This window comes from Diuraphis noxia, unplaced genomic scaffold (genome assembly GCF_037042655.1).
Source record: "Diuraphis noxia isolate RWA-SAM2 unplaced genomic scaffold, SU_Dnox_SAM2 contig0001, whole genome shotgun sequence".
In the NCBI taxonomy this organism is placed as follows: domain Eukaryota; kingdom Metazoa; phylum Arthropoda; class Insecta; order Hemiptera; family Aphididae; genus Diuraphis; species Diuraphis noxia.
Genome location: NW_028301711.1, coordinates 106,690,371 through 106,702,654, shown reverse-complemented (window position 1 = coordinate 106,702,654; position 12,284 = coordinate 106,690,371). Strand labels below are relative to the sequence as shown.

The window sequence follows — 12,284 nt, the reverse complement described above, 5'->3', positions numbered from 1 at the left end:
TTGTGCATCTTATCAAATTACGGTCCGGGATTTTACATTCCGGAATTTTACTTTCCGGAATATAGCGGTAAAGGATATTAAATTCCGAGATCGTACGTTCCGTATTTTTACTATTCGGATCATTGTAGCCCCCTTTTAGTCTTGGCTCTAAATCCTGAATCTAAGTATATAAATTATACATTAGTATCTGTATATTCATGAATTATTTCTCTGAATACATAGAAATCGTTAATTTACTTTGTTTAAAAATTATTAAATATTATCTGTTTAATATAATCATTTACTATAGTAATTGAGATACACCATATTGTTTTTAAAAAATATTTATTTTTTTATTTACTAGGTAGTTAATCTGATATAGAAATATAAATTATATTAAATAAATACATATGTAATATGTATAATTAACAAATAATAAACTTAAATAAATTAACAAATTATACAACATAATATCTTCTTAACATAAAGCATAAAGCATTGGGTTTTCCAAATTTATATAATTTTAGTTATCTAAGTTAAATACCTACATAATTGATTGAAAGATGAATATGATATGTTTCACATAGGTAAAAAAGATGGCTTTCTACTACTGCCACGATGATGTACTACCACGATAACATAATACCACGAACATATTAATCCAAATAAAAAATGTTACGAATGCAACTAGTCCGATATTATACTATCACGATAACATAATGCTCCGAACAATTATTACTCCGAATATTATAAAAATTTACAGATAACAATACGAGTCCGATATTATATCATAGATAAATATTTCACACAGAACCGCGGTTATACCACAGAATAGATACTAGAATATCGAAGTAGGGTGATGAATGTCAGTGATGCCATGCTAGCGGCACTCGTCGCTACGCTCCGCAAATCGAAAATATCCCTCGACTTGCTGTGCAACGCCACCTCAAGTTGGTCACACTGTAACCATCGTATAACCACTCTTGATCATTTTATAACCACTCTTATCAATTTTCGGACTGCCATTGACTCATCGAAGTAGTAATATAATTTGTTTTAATATCGTAGTTATTGATAATCGGAGCAATGGATGTCGAAGCAGTAGCATAGGCGTCCATTTTAATTTATAAATCGAAGTAGTAAATAGTCGTGGCATTGTTACAAGCCAAAAAAAGATAGAGGTACTTTTTGTATCTATTTCATACATTTATAGTACCTATTATTGGTTTTTCACATTTTATCTGTTCTCCATTATGTTAACATCTCACCGAGTTACTTTTAAATATACTATCTTACTGTTAAATATAATAGTTGAATATTTTATTTCATTAAAAAATATGGGTAAAATGGATGAATTTCCAAGTTCAAATGAACAATTTTTAAAAGTTCATAAAAAAACTGTACCTATCTAATGTGTATGAATCAGAATTGTATAAAATGGTCTATTTATTTTTATTTTCAATCAAAGAGACAAATATTGATTATGATTTTTTAGATGTAAGGGAGGTTGGATTATTTGTTGAAAATGTAAGTTATTATATAGCTGGTTTTGTGAGTAGAGCAATTGAAAATAAAATTAATTGTGAAAACTGTAAGAAAATGTTGTACATATATACATCTGATAGTAATTCAAATAGAAGTCGGAAGTTGCTTAGTCAAAAGGACTGTGGAGGATTGTATAAGTCCAGTGATATTATTATAAAAATATGCTTGAAAACGGAGAGTTTTTAGAAGCTATTATAATGTTAAAAATTACAAATAGTCAGTTTTGTTTTTGTACTCAAGTTAAAATTAACTTATATCAATACAAAATAAGTTTCCAATCAAGTGGCTGTGATGATAATCAATCTATTGTTGATACACATAAAGATCAGTTGCCTAAGTTAGTTATTCAGAAATAGCTGGACATAAGAATGTTCCATGAAATTATAAAACGAAATTACCAGACAAAAATAAGATCAATGTATACCAAACTGATACTTTTCAAAAACCAATGACTGGCAATGAGGCATTAAACAGTGAATATATTATATTATATTCTGTGATATTATGATATAATAAATAAATAATCATATTAAATACATATTTTGTTTTTATTATAAAATTGTACATTAATTCAGAATAATTAGGTTTAATAATTAATTAATTTTAGCTTATAATAATGATTAAAATTTTTAACATTGGGTATTCTCTTATTAATTTTTCATTAAATTTACATTTTCGGCAAGATATTTTTGATGAACACAATTTACGAATTATAGCTTGATGCGTAAGCGGGAAGTTAACGAACTAAACTGTATAGTACTAGTACAGTTGTAGTACATAGTAGTAAATACTGACACAGACTAATTCCAATTTTCCAACAACGATCATACAATATGTGACATGTTTACCGTAGACATTTCGGAGAAGAACGTCGATAACATGGATAACGTCCGTGCCAATTTAATTTATATTTATGTTATTACTTTATTAGATTAGCTTATAAGTTTATTACGATTTGTGGCATTTTGGTATTTTCGGAATTGAATAGAAATAGAAAAAAATAGTACATTGTTGCCAATATAAAAAAGTGAGAGTACAAAAATTTTAAGAGCTCATAAGAGTACTAATGGTAAACCCTAAATTATTTTGTAAATCCTTAAGTATAAAATCGTGAGGATTCAATGAGTACTGCATTCTGGTTTTATGTAGAAGTTTTATAAAAATCAACTGGAGATTCCAAAATCATTATATCTGTGTTATTTATGTCCTAAATACAAAATGTATTAAATCATTAAACGTTGATGTTTTTTTGTTATTTTTGAAGTAATAGCATGATCACTAACAGAAATAATGAAATATAATAATAATTATATTGTGTATGTTGTTAATAATATTATTCATGATATTTTATGGAACATAATTAATTTATAAATATCTTACAATAAACTCAAGTGAATTGTTTTCTAGTTGAACTAAATTTGCTGTATTTGATTCATTTTCAGTAAGCCAGGCTATTACATTTTACCGAACAAATTTATGACTCATATTTATTATCTTTTATATAGAACTTTTTATAATTAAATAATAATATAGTATGGAAATAACATAATTTTGACGCACGCAGTTGCATGCTCATGCCTCCCGAAGGCGGGAACCTAATATAACCTTACCTTTTTTTTTTTTTTTTTTTTTTTTTATCCAGGTTTAATCGCGAATCATGGAGGGAAGTAGGTTTCCCCATTGCTGCCTCCCTGATCGCATCATTTATTACAAAAATACCAACATTACACTGAATAGTACAAGTTAATATCACACAACATTGAAATATACAACAATAGTGGCCTATAACCACAATAGGTGGCCGTTCGGCCTACAACAAATAAGAACTTAACTAGGTCAAAAAATTGAGGAAGACCGTCATTTTACTGAACTGCAGCCTCCGCCAGTTGCCACTCTCTCTCCAAATCCTCCTTGCGGCTCAGGATCCCTTTCACCATCTCAACGAACAACTCCTTACGTACAACTCCATACGTCTGCTTGCAGTTACTAGTATCCTTTGCTTCTGCCTCAGATCTGTGGGTAGATCCACTGGAACTGGACCACACAACAGGTCCAGAACATCCTCTTGACGGGCTTGTCTCCCCAACGATTCAGCCAAAGCGCATCACTCGGCATCACAAAAAGGACAGAGGAAAAGTGTATGCTCCACGTTATCGCACACCGCCATACAGTGGAAGCAAGCAGTACTCCGCGCTCTCCCCTCATATGCAAGTACTGCTGAAAGCAGCCATGACCCGTCAGAGCTTGGGCCATGTGGTAGCTCACATGTTTAATGCCAAAGTGCCACCACCTTGTGAGATCAGGAATCAGGCGCCTAGTTCATGCCACATTTGGTGACGACTCCCACACTGACTGCCAACGAAAGAAGATGTCGGCCATAATCTCCTGCTTCGTCATCACGACACCAGTTCTTTGCATTGCATAAAGTCTGCTCCTGCCACCTGGAAGTAGAAAAGCCGGAGACATCCGTACCAGCACCAGGGACGCCATATCTGAGACGGTGCGATAGCACCTGGCCACCCTCAACGCCGCGCATCTCTGGGCCTAAAGCAGGGAGATTTTGTACTTTTGAACGCCAGACACTTTCCCAGCCCGAATTGGAGCGGCATTTAGTAGCCGACTATGAACTAACGTCATAAGAAGGCTCCATTTTAATTGGGTTGGACCGCCAACATTCGGCATCAACCTTCCGAGGGCACCTGCTGCCTTGCGTGCCACCAAAGCAACAATAGCGGTATGCTCGCCAAAAGATAGTCGGGTATCCAGATGAACACCCAAGTACCTAATGGACCACTTCACTGCTACGACAGTACCCTGCAGGAGCAAGTTTGGGGCACGGTAGGAATGCTTCCTCGTTAATACCACTGGCTCTGACTTTGATGGGGCGAACCGTAATCCTTTCGCGGACATCCAGTCAGTGATCTCCGACAAGATGGGGTTTACCAACTGCTCCAGCAGGACAGCATTGTGGGCCACCACTACCATAGCAACGTCGTCCGCAAAGGCCACCAACTTAACCGGGAGTCGGATCACGCCGTCATAAATAACGTTCCACATAGTGGGTCCCAGGACAGAGCATTGGGGGACGCCACTCCTGACGGAAAGACTTGGGCTGTCGTCGAATAGCAGTTCCCTGACACCCATGTACGACTGCAATACAGCCACTAGGTATTCCGGGATGGAAGCTTTCCTAAGCGCTTCGTCAATCCGAATCCATGACGCCGAGTTGAAGGCATTTTGCACATCAAGTGAAACGAGCACCGCAAGGTTCCTGTCCTGCACTGGTATGTTGCCCGCAGCACGGGCTACCGTGATGACATCATCCAGCGCATTTACCGTGGACCTCTTACGCCTGAATCCATACTGAGTGCTGCTGATGGCTCCAGATCACTCAAGATTGTCGCCTAATCTGTCCAGAAATAGCCTCTCATAAACTTTTCCGACGCCATCCAGCAGACTTATCGGCCGATAACTCAAGGGTGAATCGCGCGGCTTGCCCTGGCCCTTGAACAGCAAGACCAACCTAGCACGTTCCCAACGGCGTGGGGACCTAACCTAACCTAACCTAAACATTTTTTATTCCAGTCGGCTAACAGTAGGCCGCCATCATTTATTGCTCAAAATAAAAATACACAAAATCGACAGGTGGAGGCTAGGACAGCCCCCTAACGACCACCTTTACATCACGAGTAACAATAATTGCGTTATTGCAATTATAGATGAGATCATCAGCTCGATGAAGTTGTCTGCACGTAATTCTTTCACATCAAGTTCTCCGCATGTCTGCTATCAGGGGATTGAGTCAAAAATCAAAGCATTATTTCTACTCTAAAACGTGATGATTAACACAAAAAAATATACATTATTGTAAAATCAATATAACCTCACTTCATTCAGAACCTAAAACGAAAAATACTTTTTCTGAAATGTTGTTTTGATGAAAACAAATAACAATTTAACTAAATCGGCGATTGGTATTTTGCACTAAAAATAGAAATAGCTAGACATTGGTACCTATATGGAAACCATGTTGTACGATAAATAATTAATAATTCAATTTTATGCACTCTCAAACTTGATTTATCAAACTACTATATTATCCTTTTACTACACGTCTACTGTCTACGGTCTAGACTTTACGCCGTGTCCTATGTGAACGCGAAATCGTGGAAAAAAACAAAACACTTGTATTTCGCCGCTTTGCATTGTGACACGAAAAAGGAACAGCATGGTCAGAAACTAAGAAGAAAATTCGCCCACACTCGCCGCGTTTACGTAGGACATAGCGTTACACCATTCATAAAATAGTATCTATTCTAGATCTACAAACCAGAACATACAAGTTACTAGAATGACAAAACGTCTTCACCTGGAATTTTTTGTTTTTTGTTTTCAAATATAAAACATCCATGAAAAGGCATGTAACTACTGTTCAGTAGAATAGCATCCAATTTTTTTTTTAATTTTCATTGTATATCATAATAATATTCAAGCACCCAAATTTTGTATTCTGCAGTTTTTATATGTAAACGATTAAGTATAATATTAAAACACATACAGATGTATTTGGTTTTCTATTCATCCAAGAAAAGGTTGGACACGGTTAAATATAATTAGGACAGGGTTTTCACAGGTTCTATACAAGGGAAAAACAGAAAATTCAATATTAATTTATCCACAGCTGCACAATTTAACCACAAATATTATTGAATGTGATCGTGGTAAAAAGGAGTTGATTTTAAATAATTTTAAATTTCGAATTGATTCATGTAATAAAGGACTTATTCAATGGTGGTGTACAACTAAGAACTGTACAGCAAAAGTGTATACAGATGAAAATAATATCTGTATTAACAATACAGATACACCACAGCACAATCATGGTGAACATTCCAGCCAAGCATTGAAGAAGCAGGTGCTAAATACAGCATGTAAAAGAAAAGCTATTAAAAATGTAAGAACCAGGCCAAAAACAATTATTCTCACTAAAATCGCACAAAATAGTAATTCATCAGATATAACCATTAACGATATAAATAGAATAAGAAAGAATATTTATCAACACCGACGGAAAATGATTCCCCCAAATCCTATTAATATAGCTGATGCACACAACGTACTCAATTCAATTGACGTGAAATCCAAACAAAATGAAAATTTGTATTGGTCAATGACGAGAAATAAAATATAATAATATTTTTGTGTGAAACAAATCTTCAATTTTTATCTACAGTTGATAAGATTTATATGGGCGGAACTTTCGATTATAGTGCTAGGTTTTTTTTCAATTTTTTTCGATTTATGGATATCTTAATGATTACTACGTTCCATTACTATTTTGCTTATTATCAAATAAATGTAAACAAAAGTATATTTATGTTTATCGTGCAATAAGCAAAAAAATGCAAAGACTTTGTGTTAAATTATAGGTTAGGTCAATATAACTGTAGGCTGAAAGGGCTATAATTAATGCAGTTTCTGAAATGTAGACACAAACCAATATTTCAGGATGCCTATTTCACTTGACCCAGTCTTGGTACCGTAAAATACAAGAAATTAGCTTATCAAGTGTGTATAAAGACGAGTCGTCTGAAATTGGTAAATGGTTACGGTGGCTTATTAATGGCTTATTATTTCTAAATCCGGAAGATGTAAGTGATTGTTTCACCGACGACATTATGAGCGAGTGTCCCATCGATGAAAGACTACAAAAGTTTGCTGATTATTTTGTAGAAACATATATTTCTGAAGATTGTATTTATCCCCCAAAACTTTGGGTACTTGCATCTTCAGAAAGGTGTCCATGTCCCCAGCACCCCCCCCCCCCCCCCCATTTCGAATTTTGGGCCCAAACAAATTTTATTCGTTTGTGCTTCGTTAGTGCACTTTATCCCGTCGTTAGTGCTTTATCCCTTCCAAAGTTATTCCTATTTCTTACAGGGGGGTGCTGGGGACATGCCAGCACCCCCATTTCGATTTTCGGGTCCAAACAAATTTTATTCGTTTGTGCTTAGTTAGTGCTCGTTAGTGCACTTTATCCCTTCGTTAGTGCTTTATCCCTTCCAAAGTTATCCGCATTTCTTACAGGGGGTGCTGGGGTGCTGATGTTTTTTCACGGTCTGCCACAATGAAAATGTTTACAAAAAAATTACATAAATCTTAAGGTAAGTGTAGAGTTAGCTCAATGTAACATTTCAATACTTGAAAATGTAATGAAAAATATTGATAAAGAATTTAAACGTATGTTTAAAGAAGCGGAGATAAATATACTTAATTAAATACCATTCATTTTAATTTTTTAATTCAATTAGAAAATCGCATTAATTTTGGACATCAACATTTCTGTAAAGAGATTAAACAAACGTCAAAAAATCGTCCAAGCCCTTTTGCATGTGTTAAGTAAATAAATCCTGAAGACTGCTATAAAATTACCATAAACACCTTGTATTGATTCTTTTATAAGTAATTAAAAAGAAAGATTTCTTACTCTTAGAATATTTTTGAAGGTCAGTTTCAACCAATTTAAACTGTTATTTTTGTATAAAAATATATTATAAATTAATTATGTTTTTCAGGTTTTCAGTGCTTATCTTCTGATCAAATAGATATAGAATATGAATCGTTTAAATAATTTGTCAGATTTTATCTGGACGCAGACATTCAGATAGTCATTGCCGAATTAAGATTATGGCAAACAAAACTGAAAGAAAATAATAAAAAACCCGAGGCAGCCAGATGCTTTACGTTTATGTACACAGTCAATTTTTCCAAATATTTATCAATTATTAAAAATATTATGTACCATACCAGTATCTACATTCACTTCCGAGAGATCATTTTCATGTATGAAACGACTAAAAACATATTTATGAAACTCAATGACTGAAATAAGGAGTACATATTTTATTAATATTATAACTTCTTATATCATATTTTAAATAATTTTATGTCATTTATAGAATCATCTGAACTGCTGAACATTGTTGGCCGTTCATAGAAAAATTCCAATTTATGCCGAAAAAGTTCTTGATGTGATTGCTCAAAGATCAAGAAAACTTGATATAATTTTGTAATCAAATATTTTAATTAAAAATATAATTTGTTATAATTGAATGTATGTTGTTTTTAAATTTAAAAATGGAGTGTGGGAGTTGCCCCCACGACTCACCTTTTAATAAATATTCAACCCCACCCCCCAATAAAAAAAATCCCGAGAACGCCTCTGATTGTACAGGGTATGGATAATTATTGTAAACGAAACATGCACTAACCGACGCCAATTCTACAGGTTGTGAATACTGTGCCAGCAAGTTCAGTGATTTTGGGATGGGAGACTTATGTGTTCACGTTCATTGCCTCTAGTTTGATATTAATAGCAGGAGCCGTATGTCTCTTTATGCACGTGTTTCGGTTGTCCAACAACCAACAATGCTCGAAGAAGTCAGCAGCGTACGACGGGCTGCTACTTGTTTCGGTGATCACTACAGTTGCCGCATTTCAAAAGAGACTATTTACCATGGCAAAAGCGACATCTGAGCTATCCTCGATTAAGGATAATGTGTACGTCGACCTATTGCCGCCTTGTCACATGCATGTGGTTTGCACATTATTTTCGACTACCTTAATAGCCGCCGCACTATTAAAGCTCTCAAGAATATTTTGGTCAAGGCGAAACTGGGCATGGAAATGAATGCAGTATTTAACTTGTGAATTGTTTTCATTAAAATATTAGCTAATGCACGAAGTTAGTTATAGAATAAACACGAGTCGTAAAAGGCTTTATTCATATAAAAACATTTAGTGTTCGTGCATAAAGTGACCATAGAAATAGTGTGTCAATCTTTGCCACTACCTATAAATAAATAAGTGTGAGCTGTATTCATATATCATCTTGTTTATTTAAAATGAAGGAACATTTTAATCTCGCGCTATTTTAATTAAATATTAATTACAACTGCCTAGTTGACTTAAAGTGTTACTGTAGCGAGCCCTTCTAGAATTGTCAAGAAACTTGAATGGAATAATTCAACACTTGATGTTTTTAAGAAATACTCGATTTATTACAAGTCCAATATTTAAATAATATGAAAAAATAACTAGGTCCAATTAATTTATTAGTTAAATGGTAATAACGAGATGTGACTTCTAGTGTTGAGTATTCAGCTTCTAGTTGCTAGTCGTTGGTAAGTTCGTCTGATGATCGTGTCGTCAACGAGCTCCTCTCGTAGAGAATCCCCAGTCCTTACTCGAGTCATTTTATCACACAACAGGATGTCTCTTACGTGGTTATGGATAGTGCAATATTCGTTAAACATAAATCACACAATTCTAGCTTGACCTATTTTAAGGAATATTCATATGAATAGTGATTATGATTATCATTAATATAATTGGCACTACACCGTTACTCTCGATCACTATTACTATTATATTACTACCAAGAACTCATAGATAAAGTCACAGCTCGTTACATTACAAACAAACTTCAATTATTGATATTAACGTACTTACATTTTGTTGAACAAAATATATATTTCTCTACACAATACCTGCTTTTGTGATTTTATGTCTTTGCTTTGACCCATAGAATCGAAATCGAAAAACTTTACACGATAGTTAGGCGCGACTGCACCGACGCCCGATATGTTTAATACTTCGAATATTTGAGCATAATTTATAGTGAATATCACGAAAGTCGGACGTGGATGGTACGCCGCGCTCCGAGAACATCTCTCCTACACAAACACACGCACACACATATGTGCTACATATTATGATAGCAAGGACAACAAAGACATAAAATGTGGTATTTCATTGCAGACTCGTATGCAATATGTTTAGTGATGTTAAAGTATAATAAACCATAGACTATAAGTAGTATATATTTGTATGTTCACAGCCAGCTTTTCCACGGTAAAAATTTTTTTCAAGGGGAAAGTTCTCACTTGGAGCACACTGATTTACCGCGTAACACAATACGGTTATTACACAAGATTGTCCACCTATTTGCACCTTGCACAAAAATATTTACCGTATCAACTATTTTTTTATTAGATTTTCAGTTTTTTTTAAATTTTTATAAAAAAGTTTATTAAATAATTTGTGTTCTTTACTTGAAATATTATTTTTATAAAAAATTAGTGATATTTGATTGAAAAAATTAAAAAAAACGGAAAAAAATAGTTGATTCGGTAAATATTTTTGTGTAAGAGGCAAATAGACGGACAATTTTATGTAATCACTGCCAGCTTTTACGCGATAAAAAAAAATTGTTTAAGCGAAAATGTTCTTCTCCGAGAACACCGATTTACCGCGTAACACAATACGGTGATTACATACAATTGTCCGTCTTACACAAAAATATTTACCGTATCAACTATTTTTTTCCGTTTTTTTTTAAATTTTTTCAATCAAATATCGTGTAACGTCACAGAATTTTAGCCTCTACAATATCATTATTCAATTGAACCAACCTTTCCCTTTAATCAATATATCACCATACCTATCGGTCTGCGACCATTACTTTAATTGTATTTATCTAATCACCATAGCGCGTTGCGATTAAGACGAACAATAGTCCTATTACATAATTATTATTGTCCCCCGCCCCCTCCTCAAGGCAGTGTCCGGCGGTCTGTCTCGGCAGCTGTTACCACCTGCCGCCGTCGGCGATACGATCGCGTCCGCCAGTACCTGCTGACAAGACGTTATGAAGCCCAATAATATTGTCTTTCCCCGCAAAAAGCGACACTGCTTCCCCACTCTTTCAAGATTTCGTCAACGGTCACCGACAAGCCAAGCTGTCCGTTGATGCCTCGACACTTTTTTCACGATCGCTGGTTCGAGTCCACGTACGTGTTGTTCTTTGTTCCTGTGTTCCTGTGTTCAATCTGCCGAAGATCCGGTCCGGTCAACCCACGCGGTCAACATCGCCATTCTTTTTTTCAATTTTTCATCTGTTGCCGTCGACGACATGATGGGCTAAGTTCAGATCTGGGGCCGAGGATGGCTCGGCGACCAACATATTCAATCGTCATCATTGTAACCGGTGCAGATGGGCCATGTCGCTCACGAGTTGAGGTGTCGACGGCCCACGAGGCCAGCCTATCGCAGCCACCGGTTACCAACGTCTCAAGGCATCAGCTGCAGTCGTAAAATATCTTTTCCCCCCTACTTCCCCTGGTTTTTTTATTATATATCACTATAATGTTTTTTTTTATATATTTTTTCTTTCATTTTGTCCGCAATGCCCCGGTAACCGTTTTGCGGAGCCGTGGGTCCTTTCTCTCTGATGTTTATATAATGGTATGTCGTCTGACATACCATTCCCTTGCCGGTAACCGCTTGTCGGAGCCGTAACATTGGTATTCCATCTTTTCATATATTTTTTCCCCTGTTTTCTTATGCATTGCCATGTGCTTAATTATTATATATTTTTTTTTCCCCTTGTTTCTTATGCATTGCCATGTGCCTAATTATTATATATTTTTCTGTGTTATGTGCACTCTGCCATGTGCCTAACTAGTATATATATATATATTGTTTCTAAATAGTAATTGCCATGCAAAATACACTATTATAATTACCTTCAACTTTGCCACGTTTTCTTATTTATTAATATTATTTTATTTACTTTTTCCCTTTTAAATAGATCTTTGGGATTCATTTCCCATTGCGTGTACAAAAGCCCATAGATTCTACCGACGTGTCCAAAGGACACCACGCGGTTCGGTCTATGGGTCATCACATAAGTGTTCCCC

The 12,284-nt window shown here is 35.1% G+C and overlaps 1 protein-coding gene and 1 pseudogene across 1 annotated transcript in view; both read left to right on the top strand.

Annotated features, from left to right (window-relative positions):
* Window positions 1-9,214, top strand: part of LOC149063221 (polycystin family receptor for egg jelly-like) — a 222,862-nt gene extending 213,648 nt beyond the window's left edge. Inside the window, exon 32 of the mRNA XM_089215574.1 lies at window positions 8,813-9,214. Within this exon, the coding sequence (XP_089071700.1) occupies window positions 8,813-9,214 (402 nt within the window). The remainder of the gene's footprint in view (window positions 1-8,812) is intronic.
* Window positions 4,667-8,597, top strand: LOC149063222 (uncharacterized; annotated as a pseudogene).
* Window positions 9,215-12,284: the final 3,070 nt, after the last annotated feature.